Source organism: Mauremys mutica, chromosome 10, assembly GCF_020497125.1.
Source record: "Mauremys mutica isolate MM-2020 ecotype Southern chromosome 10, ASM2049712v1, whole genome shotgun sequence".
NCBI lineage: Eukaryota > Metazoa > Chordata > Testudines > Geoemydidae > Mauremys > Mauremys mutica.
The window spans coordinates 75517876-75536334 of NC_059081.1; the positions used below are offsets into that span (position 1 = coordinate 75517876).

The 18459-nt window shown below is 45.8% G+C and overlaps 1 protein-coding gene across 2 annotated transcripts in view; it reads left to right on the forward strand.

Moving 5' to 3' along the window:
* SH3BP4 (SH3 domain binding protein 4) overlaps positions 1-18459 on the forward strand; it is a 131544-nt gene that overhangs the window by 98547 nt on the left and 14538 nt on the right. For both annotated transcript variants that reach the window (XM_045032226.1, XM_045032227.1), the window contains exon 3: positions 2780-5139. In XM_045032226.1, coding sequence (XP_044888161.1) covers positions 2780-5139 — 2360 coding nt within the window. The remainder of the gene's footprint in view (positions 1-2779; positions 5140-18459) is intronic.

Consider the following 18459-nt stretch of genomic DNA (forward strand, 5'->3'; position numbering starts at 1 on the left):
TCTCTCCCTCTCCCCTCTCCCCCCTTCCTGGTTCCGATGGAATGGGAAATGATCTGGTCAAAGCATTGGTTTCTGCCCAGCAGCACTGGATAAAGCTGTCATTCCGTCTCCTCTTGTCATTACAATCAGTAAATAAATGGACTTTGCAAAGTGGAGGACTAAGATCCCTGTCCTCAGATTAATCTGAGATTCCAGAATTGTCACTGTCTGCAGTCTTGATATTTCCTCACCTACCTTGTCACTGTCTGTGTGACTCTGAAGCCTGGAATGTCTGAGTCAGCTGTGGAGTGCTGGAAACAACTGCAAGCCTGGGTGAGGGCGCTTTCTGTTCCGAACATCACCAGGCTCTGTCGTCTTGGGATTCACAGGCTGTTACCGTCCAGTTTGTCAGTTCTGAGACATGTTTGGCTTTTTTACCCACATGACTGTACTGTCACACCTATTTTTCACCTAGTACAGTGTATTCATTAAGGAAACCAACTCCCACAGCTCCTTAAAGCTCAAAGAATATGGCATAGAACTTGCACATAAACCAGTCCCAGTCATATGTAGATAGGAACATAGGCATATTGCTCTTTCGTTTGTTTTTTCCTTGGTATTTTATTTCAAAAGTGGCATTTCTCCTTGGCTGAAGGAGAAAAAAAATCCCCATAAGTTTAATTTCCCATAGTTGGAGATCTCAGGCTTTGGCTACACTTCGCTTTGAAGCGCTAAGTGTAGCCAAAGCGCCAGCGCTGGGAGAGAGTTCTCCCAGCGCTGTCCGTACTCCACCTCCCTGTGGGGAATAATGTACAGTGCTGGGAGCCGCACTCCCAATGCTGGGGCTTTGACCACACTGGCGCTTTGCAGCGCCGCAATTTGCAGCGCTGGAGAGGGTGTGTTTTCACACCCTGCTGCAGCGCTGCAAATTTGCAAGTGTAGCCAAGGCCTCAGTGTTTAAGTCGATCATGGCTTGTCATCTGGAATTTTCAGCAACAGTAACAGCTCTTTGGCATTGGCATATTCTGTCAAGCCCCATCTTTGCAGGAGTTTGAGTCCTTAAACTTTATAAAGTTTCTGGAATTACAGTAGCGGAGCTACATTTTTTGTATTTAAAGTAAGATGTTCCCCCATCTAAGGTAGCACAAGGCAACAGTAGAAAGCAAAGGGACCCCTAAGTCTCTTAAAGAAAACATTTAAATTTCAACCATGTTCCCTTTTTGTGCCTACATTACTTCAGGAAACGTCAGATCAATGTGTAATATTGTATACCGTATGTGCTGCGATAGTTAAGAGCTAGCAGAGGTGTTTAAAGACCGCCTAGGAGCTTTACTTCTTGAATTCTTTTCTGATATAACAGCATCATGTTGTAACATATGCTTATCAAAATAACCTTTCAAGTGCCTTCTCTGTCTTTAAAACCGTTATATTCAGGCAGCATAGAGTTACATTGGGCTAGTGGCTTTATGTATAAATGAATTTCTATGACCCTTTTATTCTGAGGGGCAGAATTTTTTTATTTATTTATTTTATTTAGGCTGTGTGCACTTACAAAAGTGGGCTTTTTTCTCTTATGCAAAAATCTCTTTGGTTTGTCTAGCAAGATAACAAAATGCTGGTGACAGATCCAAGTTTTACTTTTACGTTTATTGCAGCAAACATGGTCCAACTGTGGATGCAAAAAAGCTGACCATCTGTAGGCTATATTTTATTGCTTTAGGTTTGTATCAGGAGCTCTGTTAGTATGGCAAAATACTATGCAGTTTGGCCTGCGGCTGAATACTACGATTAGAAATGAGTTCGGAAACACTGGTTAATTCTTGATAATACAGCAGTGGTAAGCTGCAGTGTTTATTTTGGGAGCTCCCGTTACATGGACAATCAATTCAGGGGAACAGGAATTTTAGAAGGCTGGTATTTTGTTTGTCATTCTTGATCATCAGAGACCTGAGGAAGAGCTCTGTGTAAGCTCAAGAGCTTCTCTCTCCAACAAAAGTTGGTCCAAGAAGAGATGTTCCCTCCCCCGCCTTGACTTTCTCCCTGGTAATACTATTTAACTGAGCCCAAGGAGCAATCTGTGATTACAAAGAATCATCAGCCAGAGCATTTTAAGATATTGCTGACCCTGTGCAGCAGTCCCCAGGGTTGCAGACTATAAGACTTGTTTGCTTTTAGTTGCTCAGATTCTAAGGTAACAGGTACCAGATTAAGAAACCAACTGGACCGGCTGATTCTGTTGGTAAAAGATATCCCCAGCGTCCGACTCCTTTAAGACTCTGATAAAGCCCCATTAAATCATCTCCTTTATGTGCCATTTATCCTGAGCCTTTTCCTTCTTTCCACGCACTGACTTAAGAGCATGGAGTGCCAAATTTTCCTGTAGAAGAGGTTGTTAGGCCCTTACTTGAAAGGAGAGGTAATGTGGTCTAATTGGTAAGATATTGGACTGGGAATCAGGAGTTCTGGGTTCTAGTCCTGATTCTGCCACTGGGCTGCTGGATGATGTTGGCCAAGTCACATCTCTGGTTTCCCTCCAGCCCTTGGACTGTCTGGTCTCTTTTGATTGTAAGATCTTCAGGACAGAAGCTCTCTCTCGCTACATATCAAAGCATCCAAAGTACTGGGTGGATGAATTTTAAAGAGATTAGAAGAAGTAAAATGATCAGATGATATGATAAAACTTGTGTCTGGCCTACACTGGTCGAAGTAATTGCATTGCTTTTCCAAGATGAAGGTTTAGTAAGTAACTGTTATGACTTCTGCAGGTTGCTTGTGACGCTTGTTTCTTTTCACTTTGCAGTGCCTTCTCCTAGTGCCTTGCTGGTAGACAATCCCACGCCTTTTGGAAATGCAAAGGAAGTTGTAGCAATCAAGGACTATTGCCCAACTAACTTCACAACATTAAAGTTCTCCAAGGGTGACCACCTCTATGTCTTGGATACCTCGGGAGGCGAGTGGTGGTATGCTCATAATACCACGGAAATGGGATACATACCTTCCTCCTACGTCCAGCCTGTAAACTACCGCAACTCTTCCTTCACTGACAGTGGCATGATAGACAATCTGCTCGAAAGCCCTGACGAAGGAGTCCGAGAGCTAGATCTGCTTGGAGAGTGGACTGACGTAAAGAGAAACTCTGCCAACACCTACAGTAACAACCCTTTCTTAAACGGGGTCCAAACCAACCCGTTTCTGAATGGGAACTTGCAAATGACACCCAGCTCAGACAAAGAGTGCATCCCCAAAACAACTGTGGACTTACTGCTGTTTGACACGGCTCCTCCGTTTACAGGGGCCGGTTCTGCAATGAACAACAGCATAAGTAACATCTTTGTGGAACTTCCATCCACTAATGGATTGGAGTTCGAACAGCCTGTGAAGCGGGACAATCCCTTCTTCAGAAGTAAACGCTCATACAGTTTGTCAGAGCTGTCTGTCCTTCAGGCAAAATCAGAAATGCCAGCATCATCGGGGTTCTTTACTGGATTAAAATCGCCTACCCCAGAGCAGTTCCAGAGCAGGGAAGATTTTAGAACTGCCTGGCTGAACCACAGGAAGCTGGCACGGTCGTGCCACGACTTGGACTTGCTTGGCCAGAATCCTGGCTGGGGTCAGACACAACCTGTGGAGACCAACATCGTCTGCAAGCTGGATAGTTCTGGTGGAGCAGTTCAGCTCCCAGATACTAACATCAGCATCCATGTGCCAGAAGGACATGTCTCACCGGGGGAAACGCAGCAGATCTCCATGAAAGCCCTGTTAGACCCACCCCTGGAGCTCAACAGTGACAAATGCAGCACCATAAGCCCAGTGCTGGAGATTAAACTGAGCAACATGGAGGTAAAAACATTTATCATGTTGGAGGTGAAAGTGTCGGCGGAGGTCAAGAATGACCTTGTGAGTCAGAGCTTGGTGGGATTACAGTGCCTGCGGAGTGACACGAAAGAAGGACCCTATACACCAATGCAACTCAGCTATTCCTATGGAGACACGATACAGGTGCAATTGGATAACCTGGAACCTTGTATGTATGTAGCCGTTGTAGCCCAAGGACAGAACGTCATATATCCTTACACTGTCTGGGACTACATCAGTAAAAAGATCACGGTGGGTGTCTATGGTCCCAAACACATACATCCTTCTTTTAAAACCATAGTGGCTATTTTTGGACACGAGTGTGCGCCAAAGACTCTCTTAGTGACCGAGGTTACACGGCAAATCCACGGCGTGGCGCCCGTGGCCCTGCAGCTGTGGGGAAAGCACCAGTTCGCTCTGGCCCGGCCGCAGGACCTGAAACTCTGCATGTTTTCCAACATGACTAATTATGAGGTGAAGGCCAGTGAACAAGCCAAAATCGTCAGAGGATTCCAGATGAAGCTGGGGAAAGTCAGCCGCCTCATCTTCCCGATTATGTCCCATGACTTCAATGAGCTCTCAGACTTCACGTTGAGGATACAGGTCAAGGATGACAAGGACGCCATATTGACCCAGTTCTGTGTGCAAACACCACAGCCACCTCCTAAAAGTGCCATCAAGTCCACTGGGCAGAGAAGGTTCCTCAAGAAGAATGAGGTTGGGAAGATCATTCTGTCCTCCCTCGCTGCCACTAGCAAATATCTTGTCTTTCAGGAGCGGCCAGTTGCGAGCCTGAAGTATGGCAAACTGCTTAAAACTGTAGTGCGCCAAAACAAGAACCATTATTTACTGGAATATAAGAAAGGGGATGTCATAGCGCTGCTCAGTGAAGAGAAGATCAAACTGAAAGGCCAGCTGTGGACCAAGGAATGGTACATTGGCTACTACCAAGGAAAAATCGGCCTTGTTCACGCCAAAAACGTGCTAGTGGTTGGGAAAGTCAAGCCCAGCTATTTTTCTGGACCTGATCTCACCACCAGTGCATTGCTTGAGCAAATCCTGAGGCCTTGCAAATTTCTGACCTACATCTACGCCTCAGTCAGGACTCTGCTTATGGAGAACATCAGCAGCTGGCGCTCATTCGCAGATGCCTTGGGATACATGAACTTGCCACTCACTTTCTTCTGTCGAGCAGAACTAGACAGCGAGTCGGAACGGGTAGCCTCAGTTCTGGAGAAGCTGAAAGAAGACTGCAATAATACCGAGAACAAGGAGAGGAAATCTTTCCAGAAAGAGCTAATGGCGGTGAGTACTCAGCCTGCCGGAGAGATTCTTAATCTATTAAGAAATGTGTTCTGAATTGGGGGTAGAAACAGGAATGCAATGTGTTTGTAAACAAGTCTATACAAACGAAAGTACATCTGAACGTGTGGGTTTCTTGCAGCATGTTTTGATGGGAAACTGGCTATCCTTCACTATATTCATATTACAGCAGGCCCTCGAAATCCCCAAGTGGGATCAGGACCTCAGTGTACTAGGTGCTGTACATACACATAGAGTCCTTACCCTGAACAGCCAACGTGGCAAGGAGACACAGAAAGATGAAATGACTTGTCTGAGGGTATGGCTACACTTGCAGCTGTACAGAGCTGGGAGTTAAACCCGTCTTCGTACAGCTGAGTAGGGAAAGCGCTGCAGTCTGTCCACACTGACAGCTGACAGCGCACTCTCATGGCCACATTGGCAGCATTTGCAGCGGCACTGGGAGCGGTGCATTATGGGCAGCTATCCCAGTGTTCAAGTGGCTGCAACGTGCTTTTCAAAAGTGGGGGGTGGAGTGTGACAGGGAGCGTGGGGGAGAGAAAGAGTGGATTTTTGGAGCTGACACTGTGTCAGCTCCCTGCCTTGCAAGTTCTGACCCCCTCCCCCACCCCTCTTTCTCTCACTCACTGAAAGCAAACAGCAACTGTTTGTTTTTTTTCCTCACAGACCAGATAAGCAGCCACTCCGAAACGGACCCCCACCCGCCACGCTGCTTCTCTCCTCAAGCCCCCTCCCTCCCCCTCTCCTCAAGCAAACACTAGCTGTGGGCGTCCCAAAGGGAGCCCCCTGCCTCTGCTCATTCACAGCAAACGGGCTGTGTTTGGTTTTTTTGATAAGCAGCTCCGGAGCCCGGAGTTCACAACGAAACAAAGAGGCATCACAACAAAACAGAGTTATCTTCACTTAAAAGCATTATGGGAAGCTTCCAGAGGTCAGTAACAGCGTACTAAGATTACTCCCTGTTTACACTGGCACCCCAGCGCTGCAGCAGCAGCACTATACTCTCTTTATTCCTCTCGTGGAGGTGAAGTACAAGCAGCGCTGTAGCCAGGGAGATACAGCGCTGTATGTGCCTTGCCAGTGTGGACAGGGAGTGAGTTACAGCGCTGTAAAGCCACCACCAGCGCTGTAACTCTCCAGTGTAGCCAAGGCCCAAGTCTCACACCAGGTTGGTGGCTAACCTGGGAATCCAACCCAGGTCTCCTGACATTCCTTCCGGTGCACCATCCAATAGATAACTTTGCCTCTCAGTGGAGTTCAGTGAAAATGACTTAGCTGTTAGGGCAGTTTATAAGTCTTCTATTCCCTAACAGCATAGGGAATTATTGTGATCAGTAAAGCATAGTGCGATACTGCACCATAGCTGCAGTGAAACATCTTGAACAGGCTGCTCGCTGTTCCACAGTTAAAATGTTAATCAAAATGCAAATGAAGCTGTACCTCCAGATTGGAGGGTGGCCATTGATGGTTACATAGCTATAGAGGCACTTCACAATCCTTCTCTGAGTGGTGGACACTGTATGTTCAGAGCCTCTGTGGGCTTTTAGGCAGATACGTAGACGTATGTGTTTATTTTAAAAGGTAGCTGATCCAAAGCCCATTGAAGTAATTGGAAATTGTTCCACTAGCTTCAGTAGTCTTTGACTTTTAAGTGGTCATTAGTGCTCTGAAGCCAAGAATAAATATATACTTTAAGAAATACCATGAAGAGTCATAGAGGTGAAACAACTTAAAGCAAAAAGAGCTTGTTAAAGCTTGTTGGCCTTCAACAGCCGTTCGGAGGTTTTATGTGGGAGCCTGTAATAAGACAGCAAACTGTCATATAGCAAGAAATTAAAAATGACTCCTGTACTGGAATATGCTGGTTAACTGTCAATTAAAAAACCTCGTGCACTGAAGTATAGCAAAGGGTTCTTATAAATATTGCAACTGGGAAGAAAGAATTCTACGTCTTCACTTTTATATAGGATTAAAAAACAAGGATTTTCCTGCTGGTTATGCCTTCTCTTTCCCTGAACCTCGTCTAAACATATTAGGTAGATTAGGTAGGCATATTGGGTGACTGTAGCAGCTTGAATTTACATGGCTCATCCTGACCAATGGAGTACTCATACAGTATCAAAGGGGTAGCCGTGTTAGTCATATCTAAAAATATGGCTTAACCAGCAATGTTCTAATAAACTTCTGTTTACATTCAGGGGAAACTTGAATCCTGTGATTCTCGCTTAGTTGCCCTTAGAAAATCTCACTGAAAATTTGCTGTTGCAGAGCAGATCTCTGTGTGGTTCACAGGAAACAAGCCAAAGACATTCAGGGCTTGTATTTTAGACCAGTTTTGCGGCACTCCTGGTTCTTGAAATGGTGTCTCTCACAAAAGCAGATAACTAAGCAACAGAGAATCACATTTTTTAAATAGAAACTTAACTATTGAATAGCAAAAGCTTCTCTTGGTGGTTTCAGGCCTGGGAACTAAATTATTCATAGATAAAATGGGTCGAAATATGTAATAACTCACATCTTTGTCATTTAATAGGAGTGGTGAATGTTGAGGATTAGGTGTAAGCTGTGTTCATTATCATGAAGAAAGGATGTAGTTGAGTAATGGCTCCCCAATCTAGCGTGTTCAGGGATTCATTTGTGACTATTCCCTCTGATACCTCAGCAGAATTAAAAAAGCCCTTTTCAAAACTCCTACCTACATCTGATATCACTATGGAGAATGGGAAAATATTGGACCCCAAAGAGAAAGTAGTGGAGCCCTTTGAGTTTCACTGGAATTCACATGATCATAGGAGCTGCCTAATGAACTAATTAAAAGTGAATAAATAATCGTAAAATTAGGGTTGAACTTTTCAAAGCAGTCTAGAGCAGTGGTTCTCAAAGCTGGTCTGCCGCTTGTTCAGGGAAAGCCCTTGGCCGGCCGGGCCGGTTTGTTTACCTGCTGCGTCCGCAGGTTCGGCCGATCGCGGCTCCCACTGTCCAGGCCAATGGGGGCTGCGGGAAGGGCCTGGAGCAGCGAACTGCGGCCCGTGGGAGCTGCGATCGGCCGAACCTGTAGACGTGGCAGGTAAACAAACCGGCCTGGCCCGCCAGGGGCTTTCCCTGAACAAGTGGCGGACCAGCTTTGAGAACCACTGGTCTAGAGCATTTTGAAACATCAGCTATTAAGTCTAATGTATCTAAATCTCCTGGATTGCTTTGAAAAGCTCAGTCAAGATCTCCTCAAATTCAGGTATGGTGTCTGTTGTAACTTCACAGTGAAAGTTGCTCATATAATTGATTGAGGGAAACTAAAAAAAATATATAGTGCTGTCGAACTAGAGCTTGCTGTGACAGATAGATGGGTTTAGACATATTTAAATTGTCACTTTGATCCTTTGTAAATCATCCCACAATCTGCAGTGTTAAACTTTTGATAGCTAAGATCCCATAGTTTAAACTAGCAGCCATGCAGAGTCCGTACAGAAGCCAGCCAATAGGAAGAGAAGCAGCAGGTGGACAAGAAATTATATTAAAAAGAAAATTTTAGGCTTAAACAAGGCCAAAGCAAGGATGACAAATGCTGAGTGGGTGGGGGAGAGGATTGAGGCTAGGTTGAGGTCCAAGAAAGATGCTGGGTTCTTGACTCCAGCACAGGGTTATATATTGTGGTGCATGGAGGTGGGGGAAGGCCGGGAATCAGGTTTTCAAGTTTTCTTTCTTTCCTGCCACACCATTCCAGCTCTGCTGCTCTGTTAGGGTGACAGAGAGCTGCCAGGTGCATCCCTCTGCTCCATGGATGAAGATATCTGACAGACAGGAGCGACATTTTTAGCTGAAGTGTCTTAAAGCTGTAGCATCCCCTTCTGCTTTGATAACTTATGAAGTCTAGCAGAGATGCAGGCTGTGGAGTGAATGTGAAGAGGCTTTGCCTAGGAACTAGCTCAGATCTGTTGTCAACGGGCGTTTTCAAGACTCTTTATTGTCCACTTGAGCCAGGGGGCATTTTGAGCCCAGCCTCCTCGCTCAGTTGTGCGATTCCTAACACCCCTAACTACGCAGAAGTAGCAAAACGTCAGTCTGTTACTACTGACATGGAAATGTTCGCCTCAGCAGGGAGGTGAATGAGAATGAAGAGGAGTAGGGGGAAGGGTTTTACATAGGCCAGGATGCACAAACCTGGTGTAATCTTGCCCCCATCTCTGCTCCCAACCATGTATGGCTTGTTCTTCTCTAGTCAATGAGAGAATATTCTGCCCCTGCACTTCCTCTCTATGCTTCCCAAGAGACTGAGAAGCCTTACTTCCCTTTGCTTCATATGTCAGTTTTTTGTTACTTTGAGTACAGGTGCTACTTTATTTTTGTACATCACAGAATCATAGGACTGGAAGGGACCTTGAGAAGTCTCTAGTCCAGTCCCCTGCACTCAAGGTAGGGCTAAGTATTGTCTAGACCATCCCTGACAGGTGTTTGTCTAACCTGCTCTTAAAAATCGGCCACGACAGGCTACTCCATCTGCCTTCTACCTGACTGTCTGTTTAGACAGTTTAAATTGCCATCCACCAGAGAAAGGATCCTCTTAATACCTGCTTGTGGCATTCCTCCATTTGTGTCTTTAAGTGCAGGCAGCAATCTTGCTTGAGCCTGTGGGAATGGGCCTGTGACTGGAACACGAAGTTCCAGTCACCTTTGCACAGAAGGGCATTGATAGGAATGGAAAATGGCAACCCAAATGCTGAAGTGTCTCAAGAGATCATTGAAAAGCTTCAAAGCACAAGTTCTTACTCAAAGGAAAAGCAACGCTGAAGAAGGGTTCTTGCTGAGTAGGCCTCTGCTCAAAAGGAAAAGGGTATGGATGCATCCAAAAAAAACCAAAACAACCCTTGTGTTTAATAAAAGAACAAAGAAACACAAATTCTACTTTAAGAAAGGGACAGGTAGAAAGGAATTCAGACAGAATCCTTGATGCGGAAAGCCAAATGGGGCAGGCTACTCAAGGGCCACGAGCTATTTTTATAGCTGAAAAGAGAATATCGTGAGGCGGGGGGCAGTACTGTGAGATATAAGCACTAATCCAAAGGGAACAGATGTAGGATGGAAGGACGCCAAGATGAACCCGTTTCCCACAGAGAGGCCAGTTTAACCCATTCCTAGCTTCAGCGCCGTCTGGTGATCATGACCGTTCCCCAGAGCTCTCCCAGAGTCTCTTCTGCTTCAAAAGCAAAAACAGGTTTTGGGTCCCCCCCACACCTTTCCTGCCAAGGGAACTCTTCATTCAAAATTGGGGGTGAGATTTTCAGGCAAATGAGCATTTAACAATGGAAGAGAGGGTTTGAAAAAATCCATGGGCTCCCACATTTCTGCAATCTTACAGGGATATACTTGCAGTTCTTTCCTACAGGCCAAATTCTGTTCCTCATTGTTGGCCCTCACAGACATTCAGCAGCTGTATTTTTCCCTTTACTTATTTCCTGGGGGTACCAGAATCTCCTGACTCTTGGGGAGCTACTGAGCTTCCTCTAAAAATAACCAGATTTGTCTTGCTTTTTGAATGCAGCTTTATTAAAATCCTGATCCAAAAAGTGGGACGTTACAAAGGCAATTCACTTAGAGTAGGGTCGTCCAACCCTTGCCAGTGCAGCAGTGGGTTTTTTAAAAATAATTGTTAAAGTTGCATAGAAGTTTCCTGATCCCTGTGAACTGTGCACGCATGCTCACACATGCAAAGGAGCGTACAAAACGAAGCCAGGAACCCAATTAGCAGGGTGGTGGGAGAGATCGGAACAGTCTTGTGTAATGTTAAGAGTTCAGAACCACTAGAAGGGTTTATAGCTCAGAGTCCATTACCTGCTGTTATCCCAGCTGTAGAAGACTGAACTCTAAATGTTGAAAAGTGACGGCTAGTAGCTTTTGGGTCCCAGGTGGAGGCACCTTGAGCTGGTGCTCAGTCAGCACACCCTGAAAAATCAGGCATCCAAAAACTGAAGGACCCAGAATCACTAATCTGCTGAAAATTTTGGCTGGAGCTTTCTGGTTACACAGATCCAGCTCGAAGTAAATAGGACTTAAAAAGTCACCCACCACCTGAGCTCTGCAAAAACCACTCTGGCTAAAGGTCTGCGTTCCCAGACAAGCTTACCTGGGCGATGGGCACCACAGTCTGGGCCACTGGGTTAGCGTTGCCTGGATGTGAGCAGCCACACTGCAAGGCCCCACCTGAGTTACTGTGTCCTCCTCACTGGTGCTGCGTTCCCTGGGTGCATTGCTAGGACTTCTGGGGACATATTCCATGGCTCTTTGTACTGCAGCCAGCTGTGCTGCTCTGATTCCTCTTCTCCCCCCCCGCCTCCCGTTGAATTGTGGAGCACGTGTCTGTCCTTCTGGCCTTGTGGGGGAATTGTGGGAAGGCATTCGAGGACTATCGGCACTGAGCGACTTAGTCTGCGTCCTCATTGCAATGTGGCCGCGTTACCAATCAGAGAGTAAGTGGCACCTGAGCTCCACACTCCAGCCAGGCCAGCTAGCCCAAGTTTCAAGCACCACCAAACTCAGGTGAAAGGGTTTTGTGTGTGGACAGAGGGGTGGGGAGTTAGGGGCATAATAGCCCAGGCTAATGCAGGGAAATTGGTCCTGCTTTGAGCAAGGGGTTGGACTAGATGACCTTCTGAGGTCCCTTCCAATTCTAATCTTCTATGATTCTATGAAAACATACTCTGAGTGGTAAACTGAGTAGAGTTTTTGCTGCTGCTGTGATCTGTGCTGGCTAGTGCATTTCCAGGTGAAGTATAAGATGCTGACTTGACTTTGAAAGTCCTAAATACTTTGGATACCTCAAAGATTGCATCTTTTCCAGTGTGCTACTGGGGCACTTTGGATCATCTGAGTTGCTCCAGCGAACAGCCCCTCTTGCTATAAATGAGACAGAGCTGGTGGCAAGACATCCTCATGGCAGGGGAGTTTGGCCCTGGACTGTGTGTTCCTCCCTGGATTTGGTGACATTAGGAGGTGCTGCATGACTTTGCTTACTGGGGAAGTTGTGAGAGAGTGGAGGTGGGAAGGTAGAAAGTTCTCTAAGGGGTTAAGACGGTGGTTATGGTTTTGTCTTAGAAACAGCCTGTTTTCAGTGTGTGTAGTTCTGTTTCATGGATGTAAACGGACTCTTGATAAGACCAAAATTAAATATTTACTCATCTTCTTAAATGCTTTGGGAGCTCTTTTAGTTTGTTTTATTGCAGTGAAGAACTGTAGTAGTTAAATGAGTTTTACTTTGGACTCATTGTCTTTGGCTCTAAAGGGCACGGATGGCTTGTAGGTCTTGTTGCTGCTGTGCCTCACGTAAATGAGAAGGAAAGGATGAAAACGCTCTCTCTGTCTGAATAGTCACAAGATAATGAAATAACAGTGAGACTTACTAGTTGCCAAAAACCTACTGCTCCCAAAGAGTCTTAAATCTTTTGAGTCGCTAGCACCAACCCCAGCCTTCTACATGAAGGCTTCAGTCCACTTAAGGTTTTTGACTGTGAAAGATCCTCTTGATAAAAGATGGGCTCGCGTCCTGGAGCAAGTGGATACTTCTTCAGAAATCAGTTTTAGAGGTATAATCCTCCTGTGCTTCCAGAGCAATTATGATTTGGCTTGATCTAAGGAAAGACTCAAGGCATGAGAATTCAAGGGTAATACTTTATTAAAATTTAAAAGGTGGTGATTTCTCTTGTATCCATTGATATGATCTTTCTTTTTTGTCCAGTATCTGCTCTCAAGAAGAACCCCATGGATTAAACTCTGATCTCACCATTTCACTTACAAATTGGTTTTTGGTTTGGAAAAGCAATAAATACAGGCTTCTATCATCCTAAAGTCAAGAAAAATGACTTTCCAAAAGTGAAGGAGCAGTGTGCAAAAGTAACTACCTACAAATAGTTTGGAATGGAAGTACTTCTCAAAACGATGAGTGGTAAAGTTGGCAGGTGACGCAGACTGGGGGAGTGGTAAATAATGAAGAGAAGAGGTCGCTGATTCAGAGTCATCTGGATCACTTGCTAAGCTGGGCTCAAGAAAACAATGTGTTTTTAATACGCCCAAATGCAAATGGATGCATCTAGGAACAGCATGTAGGCTGTATTTACAAGATGGGGAACTCCTGGGAAGGAAGGACTCTGGGGTCATGGTGAATAATCAGTTGAATATGTGCTCCCAGTGCGATGCGGTGGTCAAAAGGGCTAGTGCAATCCTTGGATGCACAAACAGGAATCTTGAGTAAGAGTGGAGATATTTTTTTCTCTCTGTATCTGGGAATGGTGCTGCTGGAATCATGTGTCCAGTTCTGGTGTTCACAGTTCAAGAAGGAGGTTGATAAATTGGATGATATGAATGATACATTTTATCATTCTTGTGGAAGAGCCACAAAAATGATGGACGTTTTAGAAACCATGCCTTATAGTGATGGACTCAAGGTGGTCGGTCTGTTTAGCTTGAGAAAGTTAATGGTTGACTTGATTAGTCTATAAATACCTACTTGGGGGAAAATATTCATCAATGGACCTAGAAGAGAAAGGTCTAACATGACCCAATGGCTGGAAGCTGAAGCCAGACAAATTCAGACTGGAAATAAGGGGTACATTTTTAACAGGGAGCGTCGTTAACCACTGAAAGAATTTACCAAGTGTTGTGGTAGTTTCTCCTTCACTAACTATTTTTAAATCAAGATTGGCTGTTCTAAGAAATCTCGGCTCTAGTTCCATAAGGAATTATTCTGGGGGAGTTCTCTGGCCTGTATTATGCAGGAGCTCAGGCTAGATGATCACACGTGTTCCATTGGTTCAGAACAGTAGCAGTTCTTGTTCTCCTTCGGTTTTAAGATGCCCAGCGTGCTCCTAGTTCAGAGGCCTCGTATGTACTCTCAGTCCACGCCAAGCCTCGGTTAGAGAATGAGTAACGCTTTCCAAAATAGCATTTTTTTCAAAGTGATGTAGGCACTTATCTGCTTCTTAACATTTTGCCCAGTAGCTCAGCATGTCCTACGAGCTGTTGCTGCTAGAAGGAGCAATGAAGTGAAACTCTAGTGGATTCACTAAGCAGTAACTATACGGCCAGGTTCTTCAGAGTTGTTGTATCTTTGAGATAATGACTTCCCTTTGGAATTACTAGTGTTTTTATCATTCTAGCCCTTTCTAGCAATATATTGCTTTCCTGACATTCAGTATTTCAGGGTGCGACTAGTTATGCTAGAAGAGAAGAAAATCACAGCATGTTATAACTTCTCATGCACAGTACGATGGTTGGCCCAGTACTGAGGTTTGTACAAAAATGAATTTTCCATCCCATTAAATCAGGCTGTTTGAGGAGGAGTTGTTGAACTCAGACCTCTGGAAACAGGTTCTGGCACTGTTGATGTCCTCAGAGTAACAGTTATGTTCTAGGGACAAAGTAAGTGCACACCTTATGCAGCGCCTCCTGAGACATGCAGCTTCGGAGTAGCAGAGAGCTAAAGGTGGCCTCATGCCTCCTTTGCACCACCTGCATTCTGGGCTGGTGCAGGGCCAAAACAGCTGTGGTGTAAGTTTGAGCAGGTTGCCATAGTGCTGGGTGCTACCAGGCTTTCTCCCTGGGGCAGCATTGGGTCACGCATGTGGCCCTACTAGGTTCATGCTGGGGGAATTCTCTCCTGACCAGCTGAGTCCCCTATATGCTGATAGCGTCATATAGGGGCCAGGGTGGAGGCAAGACCCAATTGAGAATTAAGGAGCCTGATGCAGTTCACACACTAACGTTGGTGGGAATTGTTCCGCTGGGAAAAGATCAGGCCCTGGATGATTGTCTCAATGCATCAAACACGCGTGAGCTGAGAAGGCAAAGGAATAGCTTGCCTATGACCTCCCATCCCAAGGGCACTGCAGCAGCATCCTACCCACTTCTTGGGCTCAGCCCCAGTCAGCTGAATTAGCACAAAGCTGCAGAGCAGCAACATGGGACTCACTCCAAAGCTCCTCAGTGTTAATATGGACATAGAACAGCTGCACATGTGCCTTTGGCTGCAAGGTTCTAAGTGTTTAAATTCCAGGAGGAACCTATATTCCTCAATCAGGCAAAATGGTGCCACAGCACTTCTGTTTGGCCCAGGTGAAATGCACAAAATAAAAGGTGTGGGGTAATAGCCCCCTCTGATTGAACTGCCTGTTAGCATCAAAGGGCAGCTGCTTTTGATGCTAAGCTTTTAGGTTCTCCCATTACTCGTGCAGAGGATAAAGGTTCTCGTGTCCTGACACATTGTTTATAATCATGCTTTTCTTTAGAGCTGTTCCAAAATCTACACTTTGTTTTAAAAAAAATAAATCTCCTCCGGTGCTTCTGATTGATTGTGAAAATCACTTTCACAGTGTGTCCAGCGTACCTGATGCTGGGGGGCCTGCCACAGTTAGCAGACAGTTTAGCGGCAGACGACCTCTGTTCTTCCAGACAGCGTGAGGAGTGTGCTTTCTGTCAGCAGGGCACTAGTTAAGTGTGGCCATGGAAAGCTAATGGCCTTCTCCAGCCTGGGCAGTACTGGCAGATCCTGCAAAGGGGTGGGGAGGATCAGCTAGTGACTGTCAAGGTATGTTGGAGTGTGGACTAAGGAGTATTGCCCTCCTACCTCAAATTTAGGGTCAGCTCTGCCCCTGTCCAAAGGTGGAGAGAGAGATGTATTCTCCAGTGCGCAAAGCCTGGCTCGTCTCCAACTCGTCACTTTCCCCTGCCCTCGGCCACAGGGCAATTGGGTGTGCAATACAAAATTCCGTAGTGCCCCAAAAATCGAAAGCTTGGGCAGGGTAGAACTGAAGTGATGCTACTATAAAGTGGGGAGGGATGCTGTGCTGGGGGGCAGGAGGAAAAGAAAGGGTGTGGGATTGGGGCCATATCAAGCTGGGTTTCCTGTTGCATAACTTGGATCTGGCATGCTGAATGGGACACATGGCCTCATTGAGAATATCTGCTTAGGTAAGGACTTATTTCCAAGACATCAGTAGCTAGGAGTGGAGCAGAAGTGTCACATGACACTAGGGGGCTACAGGTTTCTAATCTGGGGGGTGGGGAGGAAATGTTCATGAATTCACATCCCAGCTGTCTGGCTAGAGCTCCTGGCCCTAAAGAAATCCAGTGTACAAAGCAGAGTAACGTCCCCCTTCCTTCCTGGATTGTTCTCAAAGGCAGTGGGTAGCTTTTCCATCATAGCTTTACTTTAGATCACTCCTTTATTTTAGCATCCCTTTAGAGTTCTGGGTTTTCTAATAGTGAAAATTACTGTACCACCACCACCTCCCCTGCTAGCTACCTTTATTTATGGCACTGCAGAAAGGTGGGACGCGGACTAATATATGTAGTAGTGTTCTCCAATGCGTCAGGATGCTTCGAACCTCTAGAGTGTCTTGCAACTTCAATGGCATCAGGAGTCACTAACTAATAAAATAACTGGGAATGGTTGGGTCATTACACTAATTGAATCTATTTCCCCATGTTAAGTTCTCCTCACACCTTCTATGGGTCATCTCGATTATCACTTCAAAGGTTTTTTTCTCCTGCTGACGATAGCTCATCTCAATTGATTGGACTCTTAGAGTTGGTATGGGACTTCCACCTTTTCATGTTCTCTGTATGTATAAATATCTTCTGTCTGTGTATTCCACTCTATGCATCCGAAGAAGTGGGCTGTAGCCCACGAAAGCTTATGCTGAAATAAATGTTAGTCTCTAAGGTGCCACGAGTCCTCCTGTTCTTTTTGCGGATACAGACTAACCCGGCTGCGACTCTGAAACCTAACTAATAAAAAAAAATTCTGCATTTCCATAACTACTTCCATCTGGGGCTGGCAGAGCAGCTGGCAGACCCTAATTCATTCAGGATTACCACTCCCCTGGGGAATAATGGGGAAGAAGCATTTACTCCACTTCACAAAAGGGGAAAGGAAGGCACCGAGGGATGGGTTGGAGTTCACCATGACCACCAGCAAGTTGGTGTCAGAGCCATGAGCAGGGATCAGCCAGGACAACTGGTCAGCTGCATTGCAAACTTCATCACTTCTCTCACACCAAGTGCATCTTCCCAGTCTCTAGGCAGGATGCCAGCTGCATCGCTGACCACATGAGCTGATGGAGAATCAGGCCCATGGCTTTCTCACCCTCCGCAATCAACGCGGTCTCCTTTGGGGATACCGATGGATTTTCCATAAACTGAAATGAGTCTTGCGTGCAGAGGAGAGTCAGTAAATTAATCAGAGCGGGAGAGGGGAGATTTGCATGATTCTGCCAACACCATTGTGTGCAGTGCACGTGTCGCTCAATAGCAGCCAAAGCTTTGTACTGAATTCCCCTCTGGGCAATCCACTCCCCTTTTGCTCAGATGCTATTTTCCATGATTAGAAGATTGGAAATGGGATTCTGCCTTTCTGAGCTGGGATGCAAATACTGTGTCTCTAGATGTCTTTTTTTAAATGTGTTTTCATCGGCACTGCTTTGAAATATCATTTGAATCTCAAAGCCCGTTCTGTGCTGCACTGCATGCTAGGGAGCTCTGAGGTTAATGAATACTTTGATGAACATTGTCAATGTAGTGCTTTAAAGCAGTGGCAATAATAGTACAGCCATGATCAGGCTGCAGATTTATCCTGATGTCAGTGGAAACCAGAATATTTGGAGTGTATTTTAAGAGATGAATCGTTGTGTTTTGCTATCTTGTATTGGGGTCGGGGGGGGGGGGAGGCGGCAAGTGTAGCTACAAAAGCCTGATTCAGGATTAAAGTCTATTGTGACCCTGCTAATCCCAGCTGGACCAGTAATCGCTTTGAAAGCAAATGTATCTGATTTAATTGTATGTGTTTTTGCAGCAAAGGGATGAGCTCTCCAAAGACCAGAGATGATCTGCAGTATTTGCTTTTATTATTGCAGTTGCTCTTGCTGTCCTGAACGGTCCCCGCCGCATTGTGGCCTTTGCGGGGGGGGGGGGGGTGCGTGGTGTTACTAATGGACTCTTTCATCCTCGTGCATCTACATCAGAAACATTGCTCAGCTGCTGTGAACGTGTCCTGCCCTGACAAACCCCCGGGTGCCTCTCCTGTTTTTCACCTCTTTCAATCCAGTCTCTCACACTTGACCTGCTAGTGCTGTGGTTCTGCAATCTTTCATTCAGCTCTTATAAACTCTCTACTCTTCTGGCCCCTTGCTCATTCGCGCCCAGTCTCGCCTGCCGACCACCCGCCACGCTGGCGCTCGCTTTTCTGTCCTGCTCAGCAACACTCACCAGGCTCCACTTGGCCCTCCTCGTGCTAGGGAATAAAGCAAGGAAGCTCCCTGT